This window comes from Neophocaena asiaeorientalis, unplaced genomic scaffold (assembly GCF_003031525.2).
Source record: "Neophocaena asiaeorientalis asiaeorientalis breed wild unplaced genomic scaffold, Neophocaena_asiaeorientalis_V1.1 scaffold496, whole genome shotgun sequence".
Taxonomy (NCBI): Eukaryota; Metazoa; Chordata; class Mammalia; order Artiodactyla; family Phocoenidae; genus Neophocaena; species Neophocaena asiaeorientalis.
Genome location: NW_020174375.1, coordinates 1,189,272 through 1,208,487, shown reverse-complemented (window position 1 = coordinate 1,208,487; position 19,216 = coordinate 1,189,272). Strand labels below are relative to the sequence as shown.

Genomic DNA, 19,216 nt, shown 5'->3' with positions numbered 1-19,216 from the left:
AAATATGTGAAGGATGGCAGAGCCCAAGTCAGATTGTGTTTCAGAAAAAACATCTCAATAAGAGCGTGGAAGGTATATCTGAGAGCATCAAGACTGGAGGCAGGAAGGCTTTATAACCGTCTGGGTGTTAGACGACGAGGATCTGGATAATACTGCCTCTCTAGAGGAAGCATTTAGTAATTTCATGTTGATTGTGTGTTACTGCACGTGATGTGTTTATCATAACACTCTCACATTATTGTTTTTATCTTATTTATATTCTCTTGGGTTCTACAGATTTTATTTTCTATCTGAGAAAATCACTTGGACTTTCCTTGGAGAATAAAAGGAAAATATGTGTATTACATGTACATTTGTAAGCTCATCAATCTATTCAAAACATTTACTCTAAATCAGTATGTGTCTAGAGCATGAGAAAGATCTATTCAAAAATTTTTTTGGTTTATACACTATGGCCACAACTACTACAAGAGTTTTCAAAATATAATTTCTATTAAGATAAAATATTTTTTAAAAGAAAATGCAAAAATTTCTGAATTTAATTTGTAAGAGGAAAAATATAGAAAATGTAAAAACAGAAGAAAAAAACCCCACCATGAATTTCATAGTTTTTATGCGGTACGCGGGCCTCTCACTGTTGTGGCCTCTCCCGCTGCGGAGCACAGGCTCCGGACGCGCAGGCTCAGCGGCCATGGCTCACGGGCCCAGACGCTCCGCGGCATGTGGGATCTTCCCGGACCAGGGCACGAACCCGTGTCCCCTGCATCGGCAGGCGGACTCTCAACCACTGCACCACCAGGGAAGCCCGAATTCCATAGTTTTGATTTTATTTGGAATTTAGTTGAATTTGAGCAGGTCAATTGACCAAAGCCTCATCAGTTTCTTCATCTTTAAAATGTGTCTAATAATACCTAGCTCAAAATTCATTTTAAGGATTAAGTGATTATAATATTAAAAATCATTTCATAGATTATAAAATACTACACAAGTGTTAGCATTAATTCCTTTAATAATTTATCACAACGAGGCATCCTAATTCAGAGGGAAGAGAAATGAGAACAAGCACAGAAAAGCAAAGCTAGATACCTGGAGTCCTGACTTGAGGCCACCTGTGGTGTTACTGGGCCTGGAGAATCAGTACTGGGTGTGAGTGAAGATAGAGGTGGAGAGGGAAGTCACAAGGGTGTAGCTTCCCTTTTCAAGCTTCTGTTTGATTTTCTTTGAAAGAGTGAATAATGCCAGTTTATAGTGTGCTTATTTTGATTCAGCTTTCACCAGAACAGGCATTATGTTTTAATGAGTTTAAATTCTCATTTGATGCCAGTGTGAATCTTAATATTTAACTGCATGAGAAGGTGATGATTACAGATCTATTTTCTGCTGGGTCTTGGCAGGAAAGAGGGCCAGAGCCACCAGCTTTATTACAGTAGCATTACAGAGTGGAAACCACACCTAACTAGGAAGGAGCCAAACATCCCATATTTAAGTTTTTTTCCCTCCTTGGACAAAAGTATTACATATTTATGAACCTCAGCCTTCTTTTCTTTAAAACCAGAGGTTTGGCATTAAATGATTAAGTTCCTTCTGGATCTATAATTCTGGTTCTCAAGGTTCACAATTCTCTCAAGAGAGAAAAATGGAGATCTCAGAGTGTACACCTCACTTTGGCTTTTTGATCACAGATCTGCATTATTTGGGTGAAGATCAGAATTACAAAGATATTCAAGGACCAGGAAATGCTCAGTGAGGGCAGTGGGCATTTTACGAGGAGATAAGTGTGCCTTCCTCATGCAGATGCCATTCATACCATGTACCCTGAAGCCTACTTCAGATGCCTCCGACCCTCCTAAACCTGCCCACTCTTTGCACCCTTAATACCACCCCAGCCTCATAAGCGCACACACACACATGCACACACACACACGCACGCACGCACACACACACACACACAAAGAACTGAGAGACATTTTGGAAAAGAACCAAAGCAAATTCTTCAGGAGCCTAGAAAAAAGACTAGACTAATTATTTGCTAGTCCTATTGTCAGGCTGTCTGACATTAGCCAAGTTTCATATAGTTTCAAGTTTCAGCTCAAAACATTTACATAAGAGTACCCCTGATGTTTTACAGTGGTTTTTCTTGTTATAAAACTCTCAAAATATTGACCTCCTTGGAAACATTTCTTCTTACAGTCCATTGAATTTTATAAATGTCTCTTCTTTGGTTTCTTGAGTTGCCATATGCACACCCTCTCTCCCCACCATGAGACTATCGACTCTTTAGATCTATTTCTCATCTTCTGTTGTGGTGACATCATCACCGTTTGTTAAGAAAATGCTTATTATGTCTCCAAGGATCCAATCCCACACATAATCCATTAAAATAAAATGAGATGTGTTCATAAAAGAATTGTAGATTTAAACTCCTAAAGGATGGCATGTTTCAAAAAGACAAATAGCAGAAACAGTTGAAGTATGAGGAGATGGCCACACAGGTTGGAAAAAAAGCATAAGGCCTTGGTCACTGTCATTGCATTTTGTTTGAAGCAGTGTGCCAACCCTTTAATGCACACAATCGTGTTTCCAAGACCAATGTAGAGTAGCCACGATATCGAGAGTTTAAAATCATTGCAACCCTAATTTACTGTTTATCTAATTTACAAAACTGAGTCACACACCATTATTAAGGACCTGCTATGTGCCAAGTATTGCATTTATGGGTACTGATATAAAAGTAACTGAAATATACTTCCAGTTCTCAGGGAAGGCCAACCAGTTATTTAGCGACCTAGTTTGTAACAAAGCTAAACTGTGAGGTCTGGGAGACTAGTGACCTCATCACTGACTGCAAGTTTGCCAGTGCCTAGTAGAGTTCCGGGAACATAGAAGTAATACAATAAGTGTTTGTGAAATGAATTTACCACCCTGCATTACTTGATTAACCATTTTCTTCTAGTGTACAAGCTGCTCATTGAAAAAAAAATCAGAGATGTTAACAATTAAGTATATAGTCTATTTTTAATCTGCAATGATGTGCTGTGTATGTTGATGCCATTACTTGGACTTTATTTTTGTCTCTCATATCACTGACCAAAAAATTCTAAATTATGCCTCACCTTATTTTTTAGTAAATCATTCAAACATAAAATTTTACTCCTCTTTTGTCACCTTCAAGATAATGTAAAAAATAATTTAAGAAAAGTAAATAAGGGAAGTATAAGTAAAAAAATCTTTTGATAGAAGAAAGTATTTATTTCAAGCCCCTGAGTTTGAGTCAATTCTCTGTCATTAGTTTTATATGTATAAATTCACTGCACCTCCATAACAATAACAGCAAGAATAAAAATAACAGCAATAATATCATGTTTGAATTAATTCCATATCCTCTAGAATTTAAGCCAACATCAAAATAATCAGTCTGTGAATAAATACACTACCATGTGTAAAATAGCTAGCACAGGGAGCTCACCTCAGTGCTCTGTGACGACCTAGATGGGGGGATGGGGGGGTGGATGCGAGGGAGGTCCAAGAGGGAGGGGATATAGGTACACATATAGCTGATTCACCTCACTGTACAGCAGAAACTGATACATTGTAAAGCAATTCTACTCCAATTAAAAAAAAAAAATTCTAAAAAAAATAAAAAATAACCAGTCTGTGAGAACTGAAATCTAAAGCTTTGAAGAAGTCTTTACAGGGTTTTTTGCATCCCTTTGTCATAGGCCTAGACAGCCTGATTTTCATTTTGAAGGATAACTTTGATCATTTCTTCTTTTCACACTTTTCCATTAAAACTCTTAGATGACTAGGCCTGAGGCAGTTGAACACCACACCCAAGAAGGACCTACCTGTAATTTTGCTTTTCATTTCCTATGTGGAATCTGTCGTATTGTGAATAGGCTCGGTTTCCTTCCCAGTCCATTAACTCGATTCTTAGTGTGTACTGCCTCTGACTGGTTATGGCAAAAATAAACTCATTCCCCAGCCAATATTCACCAGAGGGATTTCCAAAACCCTGTGAAAGAAGACAGAGATGCAGTTGTTAATTCAGGGAGAAGCTCTTTCCATGTTTAGTATTAAGCTATGTTCTAAACAATAAAAAACAAAGTAAAGATGGTTCTTTCATATTTTTTTTGGTTCTTTCATATTTTTATACACTTTCTTCAATTACTCACTCAGTATTTTTCTGCTATGTTTCCCCCCATCGAGGCTCATGTCTAATTCTTATTACAGTAAATTCTGATACAGAAATCTGTGTAGATGAGATGTTTTCGAATTAAATGAATCTGGTTAATAGGTTTAACCAGTAAATGCTTCTCAATCACAGCTTGCTTTTGAAAACGTTTCTAAAATACTAGTTAACGGAATATTTTCAACATAGTTTAAATATTTTTCAACGAATATCATCAGCATAGTATCAGACAAGTTATTTAACAATATTATTTTTTTTTGTTATTATTATTCACAAGTCAAATTATGGGTAGATAATAACAGATTACTAGACCCTTAACTTCCCTAGCTTTAACATTTTCATTTTTAAGTAATAATAAGCAAATCTGTAAATCCAGAACTGTAATCACTTAAATACTTCGCCTCAATAGATTAGGATTTTGAGGCAGAAGGCTGACACTTAAGAGCTAGTGAGTGAACCTAGCTGGCTGCTCCGCCCCAGAATCTCAATACGGTTCCACTGTTCTCTTTAGGGCGATCCCAGTCACTGTTACTGTGTTCAAAATAGTTTTCTTTGTGGAGTAGAAGAAAGTACACAAGAGAAAGCTAACTCTTAATGTTGGCTATGTTAGTGATAGGAAAATTTTAAACCCTAGGAAACTACTGGCATCCTAGATTTTGGGTATTCACAATTGCCTCGGAAAGTGTTCCTTGGTAAAACTTGAAGTTCGGTGTAATTCTTGATATATGGGTTTGTTTTACTGACCAGACTATGAACTCCTTGAGGACAGAAGCTGCGTTGTATTTGTGAATCCTCAAAGACTAGGAGAATGCTGGCATACACTGGGCACTCCATATGTTTCACTGAAGTTCAAAGAGAATGGAAGAAAGGGAGGAAGGAAGAAAACAAAGGCTGTGGCACCCTGCAATTGCATTCAGAGAAGTAACCTTAATACATAATTCGTGTTGTAGGTAATTTGGTTGTGTCTCAGGGGTGTTTCTTAAAGTGCCCAACTGAATCATAACCACTGGAGCACTAGTTGAAAACAAATATTCCTGGCTCCAATTTGAATCAAGCTATCTGAGAGCCAGTCCATAAACCTGAACCTGAACAAACTCCCCGTTGATCCTGTGCACATTCATGCTTGGAAGACTTGGAGGTGTCCAGTAACCACATAATATACTTTTACGTTGAAGAAAGAAACATGCTCTGGTTCATTGAGGTATTCATTAACAAAAGTTTTATTTTATCTGTATTAAGAAGAAGTATGAGGGAAGTACTAAAATCATCACAACAATCCTTATTTTCTCAACACAGAAGATAGAATTTGGAAAATGTTTGTTTCTTTTCATATTTAATGTATATCAACTTTACAGAATTACAACTACAGTAGAAGTGTTCTTAACTGATTTCTCCTTTAACCAACTTAACAGATGAATCATTATTCTCCATTCCTTACTTAAAATATATTGATGCCCAGAGTACACTGAAAGTATTAAACACATTTGTGCACTACTGTCTGCCCATTGAGTGACTTACCAAAGGCCAGCTGCATTTGGTCTCACACTCATTTATGCCAGTTCTGTTATTGTAATGATAAGATTTATAATGTTATGTAAATAAGTTAAATATTAGTGGGGAAAGAGGAGTTTTTGTTCTGTTTTGTGTTTTATAAAAACTAATTTAAATATTTAGATTTGCTCAATGAAAGCAAATCACTAAAAAACGTTTTTGAGCTATATGTTGTTGCAACAACTCTAAAAGACTGAGGAAAATAATAAAACTTTAGAGGATTTTTAATGTACATTACTTTGTATATGCTTTACTTGCTCTAGTTTAAAAAAAACAGAAGCTAGAAATTTGATGCATTTGATTATGGGAAAGTTTTATGAAAGAGCCACTGACTCAGAATTCCAAGCTTTGAGCCTACATTACAAACACATGGGTAAATGAATGTATATTTTTTATATTTCAGTGAAATGTATTAGCATATAGAGGTACACTTTTAAGGTTATTCCCCAATTTAGCTTAGTTTTTGATTAACTGAACACCCTTTGTCCAAATTGCAGTGGTTATATGCGTCCCCAAAGATCATCTATCTACCTGTAGCTCAGAGTACAGGTAGATGATGAAGTCCATACTCCAGTGCCTCCTTTCTTCTCTGTTCCTAAGATGCTCAAGTCACACTTTGCAAGAGTCCCACAGTGGCAGGAAATCTTAGAGCAATTTAAGATGTGCTAAGAATTTTACACATTTTTAGGGCAGCTGGTGCTTCATACCAGGGAGAAGAGTAAAGCTTACCTTCTCCAATGAATAAGCAAAGCAGAAAGTTACAGGGGACTGAAAGTCAAAGAATTAGCACATTCTCAGTTGCAGCAGCCACTGGGAAGAAAAAGAAGACTGCTTGGATTCTCTTTGCATTTCTTCTCAGCTCAGACATGTCAAAACTCTCTCTATAGCCACTTGATTCCCTCTTTTGTGTAGCCAGTTAGAAGAGATTCAGTAATTGTACTAACTGTGAATAAGGAGGGTGGGAATGATGAAGTGTTAAGTTTTAGATCAAATATTTCCATGCCGTTGAAAGTGTTGCAAGGATAAAAGCTCTCCAGCTTAGTGAAAAGTACAGTGATCTCCAGCCAGCCTCAGAAAAGGAGAAGCATTTGTATCATTCCTCCAAGAGCCTCCATTCCCCTCTTGGCATGCAGGTTTGTACCCGCCTCTAAGCGGAGGTTAACAACCCTTCCTAAACAGTTTGCTTTTTCTGACTGAAAATAGAGGAAGAAGCAACTGAAAAGAAAGCAATGAAATTTGCTTTCATAAACAAAAATTTTATTTCATGCACCTTCCCAAAAAACTTTCTAAATATGCTGTATTGGCTACAAGGAATCAATATGACTGTTAGAGAGATAGTGTAGGGAAGAAACCTTCTAATAGCTGAGTGCAGTGATGCAGAAACAACCATTTCATCAGGAAGATGAAAAATTCAAGAAAGAAGGGGAAATGGGTTCCTAACATTAGTAAACTGTCTACTGGCTAGTTTATCAGGCCGGCCACGAATCTGACACCTAGGAACAAAGATTTGGCTTTGATTCAACAACTTCAACTCTCTCCCTCTGCTCCAATTTGAAGGCTTGCTCTGCCACACATTTGCTGTTACTTTTAAGCCTCCGTTTCCTTATATGCAAAACAAGGATTTAAAATGTCATTTCCATATATACTGTTGCGAGAAAAAAGTGAGAAAATATACCTAAAGCATCTAACTCAGTGCTGATGCATGAGAAGCACTTAACAAAAATCTAGTTGTTTTTATTATAATTAGAGAATATATCATAATATATAGTAATTTTCTGTTTACTCGCCTGTCTCCCAAGAGACTATAACATCATAAGCTATATGATGTTAAGCAGATTCTTTTCTACTCTGTACTAGAAAGGGAACAAAAATAATCCAGGTCTTGTCTTAGCCTGAGAATTAATAAGGGGATATGAACCAATTCTTTAAATGGCTTTCAGATGCTAGGAACTAGTGTATTTTTATGACAAGTTGAATATTGGTTTATACAAATGAGTACTGTCATTTTAATCCGAGAAGTTAATTATTAAACAAGAAATTTAAACCAACTGGTTGCAACTGGGGCTAAACTATGACACAAACCATAGTTTGTGTCTACAGATTCTCTTCTTACTCTTGTTTCTGCTTTCCTAATGCTAAAGAGAAGCTGTCTTCTTCAACTCTACTGGGGTCCTATATTTTTTAATCTCTCTCTCTCACTACATTTCAAAAGTTTTAGGATCTACAAAAGAGGTAATTTTTGAGATCTTAAGCCCATGCTAATAAGCTGATCGCTCTGACACTTACTTTCAATTGGCAGTGCATATCAGAAAGATCCGTGGAGCTTTTTCAAAATATAGATGACTTGGTTCCTGTATGGAGGTTCTGACTCAGTGTGTCTTGGGTGGTCTTAGAGATCTGTACATTTAAAAGGTTCCCCAGGTGAGTGTGCTGTGTACTAAAGGCGGGGGACCATAGGATTATGATGTAGAATAACTATTCCAAGTGCAAGTGAGAAAAAAAGAAATTAACCAGATCAAATTACCTAAGTGGTACAAGGGAAGAGATAAAACTTCATCTTCATATTGAAGATATTAGGAGTTAAGTGTTGATTATGTACTATGGGGCTGTCCTTGAAAAAATTCATACTTATGCCCGAAATACAGAGATGACCAATGCACAAACAAGCAAAAAAAGGTTTACACATTATTGTACACGTAACAGCTTACCACAGGTTTATATTTTACTCCAAATAAATAGCTTGCAACATTCATAAGAATAAAAGTAAAATATTATACAAAATTCAGGGCTGACACTGAAAAAGCAGCAAATCCTTATTGAATAAACAAACAGTAGTCATAAAAATAGAATTTCTTCCTTTTTATAAATAAAGTCCAAGGATGCTATGGCATATCCTTTCATGAAAACTACTGTTTAGTTATGTCAATCATAATTGTATGAAAGATTTTGATATCATAATTCAGAGAGATTGTTAATCAATTTTAATTCTCCTTTACCTCTTTAATAAAAGGCAAAAGACCCTGGAATTTAGCTTAAACTAATACTGACTTAAAATTGGCCTTAAAAACCACATTTTGCTAAAAAAAAAGCACAGAGGGGAAAGACCAATATTCGTTAGTTTTTGCCAAAGTCTGCAGAAATGTTCAGTTTTGGTTTGTATTTTTCCAAGTTAATAAAATAATTGTCCCTGATACTTTATTTCTTTTGTCTGATAATGCTCATAGGAAGTGCTGACTTTTTATAGCTGAAACAATTGAAAACAGACACAGTCCATGTATCCTATGGATTTCATCTCTTTTCATAAAATCATTAAAGAAAACAGATAAGAACTCAGGGTTACTGAGCTGTGGCTTTCCAAAGGTGCTTAGTATACAATTCAATTGTGCATCTCCTCTAACTGCTGAGACAGCCCAAGAAAGGTCAGAGGATGATTTATTTCAGCATTTTAAACTTCTTATATATTTTTCTCCTTTTAATGTGAAGAGTTTAAAATGCAGTTGAAAATGTGCTCTTAATTTCTTTCCAGAAACAAAGAACTCCCAGAAGGTATTGTGCTCAGCCTGAAATACTTGTTTGTCAGTAAGAAGCTCTGTTTATATGGGTAATTGTTTTCCATACAAAGACAGGTTGTCTCCAGGGCATTAGTCACTACCTTCTGTAAAGTTAGGCCACTGGGGTACTGTTTGGAACTCATAGCTTGATTGGGCTTTATATGCAAAAGTACTGCTGGTAAGTGTTATTGCTGGAGGCCACTAAATGGTATCCTTATGGCTCGAAGGAGTTAATATAGTTCCTTAAGTGCCTCATTTAAAAAGCCCGCTCCAGACTTCCCTCTCAGCAAACATCTTTACAAATCCATAAACCAGGTTTTGCTTAATCGCCTCACAAGGAAGTTTAAGTGAAAACAAAGCTTAGGTAAAAGATTTTGTAGGCTTAAAGCCAATGTTAAGAATCAAATAAATTGCAAATCTTCCATGTTGAGAGAGGTTTAAAAATTATCATTATATATTTGTAATTTCATGTGTTGGTAATTTTAACATACTGTTCTGGAGACCTTATGAAGCAAGAGGCAGCCCATAGAGGTCAACCAGAATGAAGGGAAGGAGGGAGGAAAGGCAGAAAAGAAGAAGGGATAAAACTTTATTTCTATACCCAGTGCCTGAGAAAGAAGTGAAGCATCTTACTGCATATAAAACATCAGGGAAGACTGAGGAAGAAGTGGTACACGCCAAGAAGTTCTTTTTCCCAAAGGATGTACACCCTAGCAGCAAGTTCTGATTCAGGGAGCAGAAGTGGGTGTGACTGATAAGCGTTGGCGTAAGGGGTCTATATCCGTTCTTTGTGGAGTCATTATTTTGTCTTTAGGTGAAAGAAAAGCTCTGGAGGAAACACTTTATACCATGTGTTTTGGTGAAAATTAACCAAGTTATAACATACAATAAACTCTTTTAATTAAAACAAAAAGACATCATCAGACTCATTTTTGCCAAAATGTTTCAGAAGTTTGGAGTTTACCTCATTTCTGACCATGTAGAATTGACACTCAGAGGATAAACTGTTCGAGTTTGAATACAACATGATAGTCTTTCTACTTTAAAAAAGGGGAAAAAAATAAAAAATAAATAAAAAAGGGAGAGGAGTAAACTTCACAAAAGTTTGGAGCTTTTGGTTATTGTGAATAAACAATAATTCAGTCCCATTCCAATAATTTAAAAAATTGCTGAAAATAGATACATTTGGTAAATGCTTATAAGACATGAATCAACGCCACCCTTCATACGTCAGTCTCTCTTACTTAACGTGCCTAGTTTGCCAAGGCAGCAGATGATTACAGCTAGTAAGTCACCATTTTGGAAAGTCACTGTGATGACAACTTTATGTCAAATTTTCTTTTGCCATTAGTATTAATAATAATGTGTTTCAGACTTGCCAGAATCTCTATTTATAGTCTAATTCTCAGATAACTGCTTAATGTCTCATTTTAGTGGTGAAAATAATCACGATTTAAGGTGATTTGCAAAATAATATTTTTGCCAGAGTTAAGAAAAAAATTTGCAGTCTTCGATGTTTTAATCTTGGGTCATGATAATACTTACTATTTACTGACAATTCAATGTGCCAAGAGCTTTACTTATAGCTAATCCTCACAATATCCCTGCAAGGCAGATGAGGTACTATTATTAACGTACTCTTTTAACAAGTGAGAAAGTTAAGGTATGGGTTAAGTGACTTGCCAAAAATCACTCCATTTGTAAGTGGCAGAGTAAAGACTAGAACAGTGCACGTGTAAGACAGGAAGCCATGTCTCCAGGGTGACCCCAGAACCAAGAATCTTCAGTCTACAGAACTCAAAGAACAGAAATGTTGCTCCTGGAGCTCTTCACAGAGCAAGAAATCTTTGAATATGAAAACTCTGGGTTCCAGCAGCTTATATGGACTGATTCAAGCCTAGCCAATCGGCTTCTATGTTTGAGATTCCCCTGATCCTTTAAATTTCACCCTGATCCCTGGACTGTGGAGACAGACTTGAAGAGCCTTGCCTCTTGTCTCCTTACTGGTTGACCTCGAAATAAAAGCTCTTTCTTTTCTCAAAAGCCTGTGCCATAGTATTGGCTTCTACAAACCTTAGGCAACGAGCCCTTGCTCGGCAACATCACCTTTATCCTATGTTCTCACAGGTAATTTTGTATAATAGGTTTGATATGAAAATTACATACGAATTTATGTATGAGGCTTACACATATTAACATTGAAAGGGTTAGATATGATGATGGTGATCATGATGATGATGTCTGCTGGTATTTTGGAGACCTCAGGGAATCATGCCTCACGGTTCACACCCTTGTGTACTTGTCTCACTTTGAATCTGGACTGGCCCTGTCATCAACTTTAACTAAAAGAATGTAGTGGAAGTGAAACCATGCCATTTCTGGGTCTAATAAATCTTAAAAAGGACTGGAAGGTTCTATCTTTGCACTTGAGGGATGTCAACTGCCACTTAGTAAGTCTGATGACCCTGGATCACTGCACTGGGAGAAGCCCAACTTAACCACATCGAGGAGTTCTCAGTCCATAGCCAGCAACAACTTGCCAGCCATGTGAGTGAAGCCATTGGTAGTACCTCCCAGTCCTGCACCACAGCCCACAGCCCTGCACACTTCCCTTGTCCTGGCCCATGTACACAGCCTGGGTCTAAATTCTAGCTTCCTCCACCCTCATTCAACCAGGAACAAATTCAGACAATATGTAACAGTTCACTAAATAATTTCAGTAATATATTTTTCCTTCTGATGCACATGTGGAAATCATTTACTGAAAAAGATTTATGAGTATTTTGTATTTAATGAGAATAATGTCACAAACGTTATCATTTTATTTTTTAAATAACTGAAAGACATCTAAAAATACAAAAGTTTATCACATTGTGTAGTGAAGAAAATCTCACGATAAAACATCAAAAGCTATGTAAATTCTTCCATCTTACCATTTTATATTCTTTCCAACCTCTTTGGAAATCTAGACTTCCATCTTCACGATGCTGTATTACAGTCCAACCTCCCCCATTGAGATCCATATTGCAAAATACCTGACAGGGAAAATAAAGTCAAGTGAAAATCATGTCTATTTTAAACAAACAGGTATCAGATATGTTTCAAGACAGAAATAGGATGGATAGGCCTACAGACAAAAATAATAAAAATTGCCATGTTGAAAATATTAATTTAGACATTTTATTGGCTATTTCTTCCTGTATTTGAGTTGTTTCTGATTAAATCCCATCAAATGATAAATTACTTGTAAAGGTTTAAATCAGTCAGCTGAAAATTGTCTCAGTCACAGACTATAAAAATTACTTTTAAAAAGTTTGTCTTAAATGGTAATAGGCACTATGTATATTCAATTTTTTAAAATGCTACTAAAAGTTTCCAAAGTTACAGACCATTTTATTGCTAAAACATAAGATTTGGAATTTTCTATCTTTAATTTGTTAAATCACAATATACTAATAATAAAGGTTTTGGAAAAATAATATTTTAAAAATCATTTATATTTAGCTATTACACATTTCATTGTATATTAACTCCTACATGCTCATATACAACAATAATTATTCTTGATGGTTCAGTATTACATTAGAGGCAAAATTTGGTCCCCAGCATATGGAGAACACATTATTTGCTTGAATTTTTGTCACGAACAATAAGAAGAGAACATGACATACTGTATTCCTTCTGACTGTGAGAAGCATTTCTTTCCCATGTGGAAAAGTTATCCAAATCTTTCAAAGATTATGCTTATTTCAATTTTTCTAAATATAATACTATTTATTTAGAAATTGATTCATTTCCCCCTGAGTCCACCCAAGGAGAGAAACATATCTGTAATGGCATTATCTTTGGAGAGTAATCACTGTAATTGACGTAGCATAAATGTGGCAGCTTGATTATTCAAGGGCTCAGCTTTGGGGAACATCATTCCCCCGGCAACTGGCTACTAAAGCAATTTGGAGGCTGGCTAAAGGTGTAGATATGAGGCAACAGCAGCAGGCATGCTGTGTGGGCAAAGAGCCTGATTAAAGGAAAACCTCAAGTGTTTTCCTTGAGGCATTAAATTTGGAGCACAAATGGCTAAAGGGTATGAAAACAATGGCAAGAACTGTTATTCAAAGGACAAATTGTCCATGTACTTCCTCGGAGTAAAAGGAACTAAGAGGTACATACTTAACTGTGAGCATACAAAAATGGGCAAAATGCTCTCCTGAGGGCTCTTCCTCTAATTTGAACATGCACCCATCAGTATGTATTCATTATCACTAGGAACTGACTCACCTCCAAGATCAAAGATTTGAAATTCCTCTCCCTGTCCTAAAGTTCTCCCTCTACTAATCCCTTAACCTCTATGCACCTGCTCTTTGTCCTCAAAATAACCTCCATCTACTCTTTCGTCATCCTTAATTCTAATTCAATTTTTTTCACCCAACAAGCATTTTTGGGCATTGATTCTGTGTTACAACTGGCGATATTATGATGAACGAAATACGGATAATTTCCTCAAAACACCTAAAAGTTAAAACATTGAGTGCCCCTGTAGAGTTAAAGAGATGTGGGAATCCACAATTTTCAACTCTAGTGACCTGAGAATAATAGAGTCCGTAATCTAAATGAGAACTTTAAGGAAGAGAGCTAACATGTGAGAAAAGAAAATGATCATGGTTTTGAAAACCTAGGGTTTCAGATAGCATAGTCATCCAAAAGGGGGAGTTTATTGATCAGTTAGAGATGATCTAACTGTAGGTAGATCAAGGGTAAGAATAAGGGTAAGAGCATGAGGGACTAAAAAAGAAATAGTCACAACAATAGTATGCCTTTTAACTGCTAGATAATTTAAACACTTTACACGCATTTTCTAATTTATCTCACAAGAACCCTGTGATGTAGGTATGATTATTATCTCCATTTTGCAGATGAAAAACCTAAGGCTTTGAGTATTTCAGCAACTTACCAATGGTTATTATTAATATAACAGGTACTAGATCTAGGATTTGAACCCCCTGTTTACCTAATTCAAAATTATATTAGGGGTAATCTTCTTGAAAGCAGTAGTTGATAGCACAAAGATGGAATTTTAAAGAAGTAAAAAAAAAAAAGTGGAAACAGATGTGGGGGGAGGGTCGGGTCCAAGAATGGGCTTTGGTGAACAACTGATGGAGATAAAAGACACCAATAACCTTTAGACAGGCAGGAACTTCATTTTATTTGCTACTGTCCCTGGTGCCGAGAGCAGTAGTGACAGTAGCCTAGCAGGTACTGAATGAATATTTGTTGAAAAACTAGAGATGCAATAAGGAAAGACATAAAATAGGAAAACTTGATTAATGGAATGCAGTGAAAGCTGGGGATGGATTTTGAGTTGGGGGAATAATCTACTTAATCAAATATTCCAGACAAGTCAAGACAAATAAAGATTAAGAAAATACACACTTAAATTTAAAATGAAGGAGCCATTAGTGACCTTGAAGAGAGAGACTGAAGGATTTCTATAAGAATAAAATCCAGATGCCACAGTTTACAGAGGGCATAGTTGGTGATTCAACACAAGTGGCCAAATGGAACTTTACTGGTAAAACAGATAAGAGTGAGTGAAAATGTCAAGTAAATATTTTGTTAGAGGAAACTAATTTCACTTGTTTTTTAATTATATTTTACCCTGCCTTGACTGGTTATTCTAGAATTTTTTTTCCAGATTTTGATTTCCTAATGGACACTGATTGACTGAAAGTTTGCCAAACTGTGTTTGCAAACCTATAAAGTCCACTTAACACACTCAGGGAAAGGAATAACTACATCTATAAATATAGAGTGTGTAGAGAAAACTGTTCTTTACAGTTTTTTTATTACTATTATCTATGTTATTAAAATTCTATGCACTTAAAAAGTTTTAAAATCACTCACTAATTTTAGAAAAAGACAACTTTCCTTTTAAACAAAGGTATCTAGTGACTTGAAAATGTTAAGATGTGTTGGGAGTACTTCTTAGGTAAAGACCCAGAGAAAGTTGCCCAGAGGAGAGAGAAGTTACCCAGGCAGATTACAGCCTTGAAAGCTAAAGTGCAGAGAACTTAAGAGGTTAGACTTATGCTCTACAATTCTTATTAGGACTCAGTAATAACAGCAAGGATAACAGCTGCCATTTGTGGAATGTGGACACAATAGAACTGAATGACACATTGGTTAGGGGCATGGACTCAGGTGCAACATTGCCTGTGTTCAAGTTCCACCTCTGCTCTCTCAAGCTGTGTCATGGATCTTTTGCAAGGATTAAATGAGTCAATGCATATGGAGTTTTTAGAACAGTGTTTGGCACATACTAAGCTTTGTCATTAATCTCTTAGATGTATGTTACAGAGGAGATAACAGGTATCTATACTGTGCACATGTACTCTATGTATATAATATCTCGTATATTAATAACAGCTATTATATATATTCACATAATTATCATTTATAATTTGTTATGAATAATATAGAACATATTAAGGCAAAATATATAGAAGTTCAATAAACTGTCCTTATGATTACAATTACCAGCTTCTTGTTAATAATACTGGCAACATCAATCTTTGAGCATGCTTTTTAGTGTACGGGTATATGTATATATATACATATATGTATATGTACATATATATATGAAGCTGGATTCATGCTAGCACACACACACAAAAGACCATGTTATTTCTAGTCAGAAGAAAAATAAAAAGTCTATGCTTAACAGATGAAGGAAGTTAAAAAAATTAGGTGGTTGGTTTCAAAAGATTTGAGATATGAAAGGACTTGAAAAGTTCCTTCGCCGATATGGTATGGTTTGTGCTATCTGGCAGTGTCCTTCCTGTAGACACAGGCCCCACTACATTAACTATGCCTGTTGCATTTATTGATCATATGACTTGGGCTTAACTCTATTCGAGAAAAGATCGAACTGGCTCCTATCCCAGGCAAGGTCAAAGCTTTCAAGCATTAAATATCCTTTAACATAATATAACGATTTAAACCCAAACAAAAAGGGGAAATTTGATTCACATAGTTCTTACGCTTTTATGCCGTGTGCAAGTTGGAATGATTAACCTTGTGAGTGTTAATTATTTTTCCGTAACCTTAAATGAAAGAGGCTCAATACATTTGTTATAGTCCTTTTCCAAGAATTAGGGAAATTATAAATTCAGAAACAAATTTTAAAATATTTTACGATAATCAGAGTTATGATTTAATGGTTTGTTTTAGTGAATGAAACTAAGCTGGTTATAGTACATTTGGTTTTAGAAACATGAAATAAAAGGAAAAATCCTATTCCCTACTAACATGCATTGAAGGGAATTCAGAGAGGAAGATAACCACGAGCCATTAATGATGAAAAAGAGTAAAAAATAAATATATAAATGATCTAATTCTCATTTTCTATCTGCTTGAAAATTTTAATAGTCCTAGAAAACTGCCTTTGGCTTCCATGTCATATTTGAAAGGATAATACTCTTCTAACTTTTGCAGACAGTCTTTCTTGGCAAGGAATGATGTCAGTCAAAACAACTGTGTAACAATTGTGTATACTTGCAACTCTCACTCTGCCTAAAATTAATAATTCCTATTAATAGTTTTTGTTAATTGCCTAAATAGGCCAATTTAATTGATTGATCCATATCTTATATCATACATAATTGAACTTTTTGTTTTGTTTTTATATAGGCTTGCCTTCAGTTTCTTACCCTTGCTAGAACTTCTGCAAGCATTAAAATGAGCAAAGTTTTTGTTAAGCATATCCACGATTAGCACCAAACTTGATAGCTCCAAAGTATAATCTACATGGAAGGGTGAAGGTCCTAAAGATGCATTTTCCAAGCACTTTTTATGGAACTGAGAGGATACCGATTATTTATATCAAAATAAGAAAAGAAAATGAGGAAGTGGGATGGCTTACAATCAGAACATAATTTTCTGACAATAAACTCTTAGCCATGTCATTCACATAGGTTCCTATAAAAAATTATGAATGGTACGGCTTCAGTCAATTCTAATATAAGTAATTATCCTACTTAGTTCCCTCTTAAGATGGTACAGTCTAGAGTTAATTGCTTTGTTACAAAGTCTGTGTTCAATATTTACTATGTGATTTGGGCAAGTTATTTTTCTAAAATAGGGATAATGGGAGTACCTATATCATAGAGTTATTGAAAGGAGTAAACAAGTGAGGATATATATCTAAAGTGCTTAGAATAGAACCTGGCAAACTGTAAATGCACAGTACTTTTGAACTATTATATTAATCAGTTTCTAAATTACATTGGGGAAGTTCACACAGTATTTGTTCTCACTAATGTTAAGCTATGTGAATATAATAAGGGATTTAAAACAAAACCTGCTACCTACCAGAAAGGGCAGGTGCATCAGCCTAAAGTATCCATCTCCAGAACAGAACAATATTACTACTTGTGAGAGGATCAAGATCAGAAAAGAGAAAGAATATGGGCTTCCCTGGTGGCGCAGTGGTTGAGAGTCCGCCTGCCGATGCAGGGGACATGGGTTCGTGCCCCGGTCCGGGAGGATCCCACATGCAGTGGAGCGGCTGGGCCCGTGAGCCATGGCCGCTGAGCCTGCGCGTCCGGAGCCTGTGCTCCGCAACGGGAGAGGCCACAGCAGTGAGAGGCCCGCATACCGCAAAAAAAAAAAAGAAAAGAGAAAGAATAAAACAAGGGAATGAACACGTAAGTCAAGAGGAAGGCCAAAGTCTTTCTTCCTTATGGTCAGTTATCTCCCCCTCTCACCATGCTCTGCTATTATTTCCAATTAAACTAAATCTAATGACAGTACAAATGACGTGAATTTATCCTTCTTCCATCTGAAGCGCCATGGGGCTGTTTCTATAGTGATAAAATTTGCCTCTTACAGGCCTGTATTGATTGATATGATTGCTAATCTGTTTGGGGTAATATTTTTCCCTGGGACTAAATCTAGTAAGTTTAATTTAGCAGGTATTTGGCATTTGTTGATTTAATGTTTTAGATTTTTTTTAAGAACAACACCGAAGCCCTATAATATGTAAAATTCATTATTTTGCAGAGGCGTAAATTTAAATCATGTTATCGTTGTGAAACCAACATAGAAGTCAGCCACTGAACTAGTGAACTGGAACCTCTAACCCACTCTTTCATGTAATCTTTTAAAAAAGCAAATTTATTTAAGTTTTTAAGTTATTGTTCAAGTTTATGAGTTATTATTCAAGTTTATGGGTTATTCAAGATTATGAGTTAGGATACTTTTCTTCCACCCTAACAGAAGCAGTGGTTCTGCAAATAGCCTGTGCATTATTTGCATCTCAAAACATTTTGAACTAGAATAGAGTTATGAATTTACATGACTTAAATTTAATGGAATGCTCAAACTTTACTTGTAATGCTCTCACTAAGGGCCACGTGGTAGTATTGGTGATGGACTGAAAAAGATTCTAAGAGTGTAAGAGTTAATCTAAAAACTTTAAAAATTATTTTATTTATATATTCATACATATATAATTATTAACAGTTTAAAAGGAAGATCACAATATTTTTAGTTAACTTTATTTTTATAGTCATTATGTTAGAGGGGACGTGACAATCATTTAGGGGTTCTGTCAGGTCTTGGGCAGCAAAACAGGTAAATTGCAGAAAGTCTTTATGTTAGCTCCACTTCTCTCCCCCAGGACAGTTTCTAACACACTTCACATGCCATCTGTATGGTGTGTCAGTGTGTGGGTGTGCATACATGCCTGTGCACATGTATGAATGGAATTTAAACTTAAGTATGATTTTAAGATATCAGTAAGCAGAGTAGGAAGGTTTCATGTCATATGATCCAAAGGATTCAAAAAGCTCAATTTTATAATAAATTACCCTCTCCTCTTTACTCCTCAACTTGCTATTGTACCTTCACAATTTTTTTTTTTTTTTAA

The 19,216-nt window shown here is 35.8% G+C and overlaps 1 protein-coding gene across 3 annotated transcripts in view; it reads right to left on the bottom strand.

Moving 5' to 3' along the window:
- ANGPT1 (angiopoietin 1) overlaps positions 1-19,216 on the bottom strand; it is a 269,150-nt gene that overhangs the window by 52,979 nt on the left and 196,955 nt on the right. For all 3 annotated transcript variants that reach the window (XM_024756325.1, XM_024756323.1, XM_024756324.1), the window contains exons 6-7: positions 12,225-12,326; positions 3,846-4,012 (exon numbers count right to left, since the gene is read on the bottom strand). In XM_024756325.1, the coding sequence (XP_024612093.1) occupies positions 3,846-4,012; positions 12,225-12,326 (269 nt within the window). The remainder of the gene's footprint in view (positions 1-3,845; positions 4,013-12,224; positions 12,327-19,216) is intronic.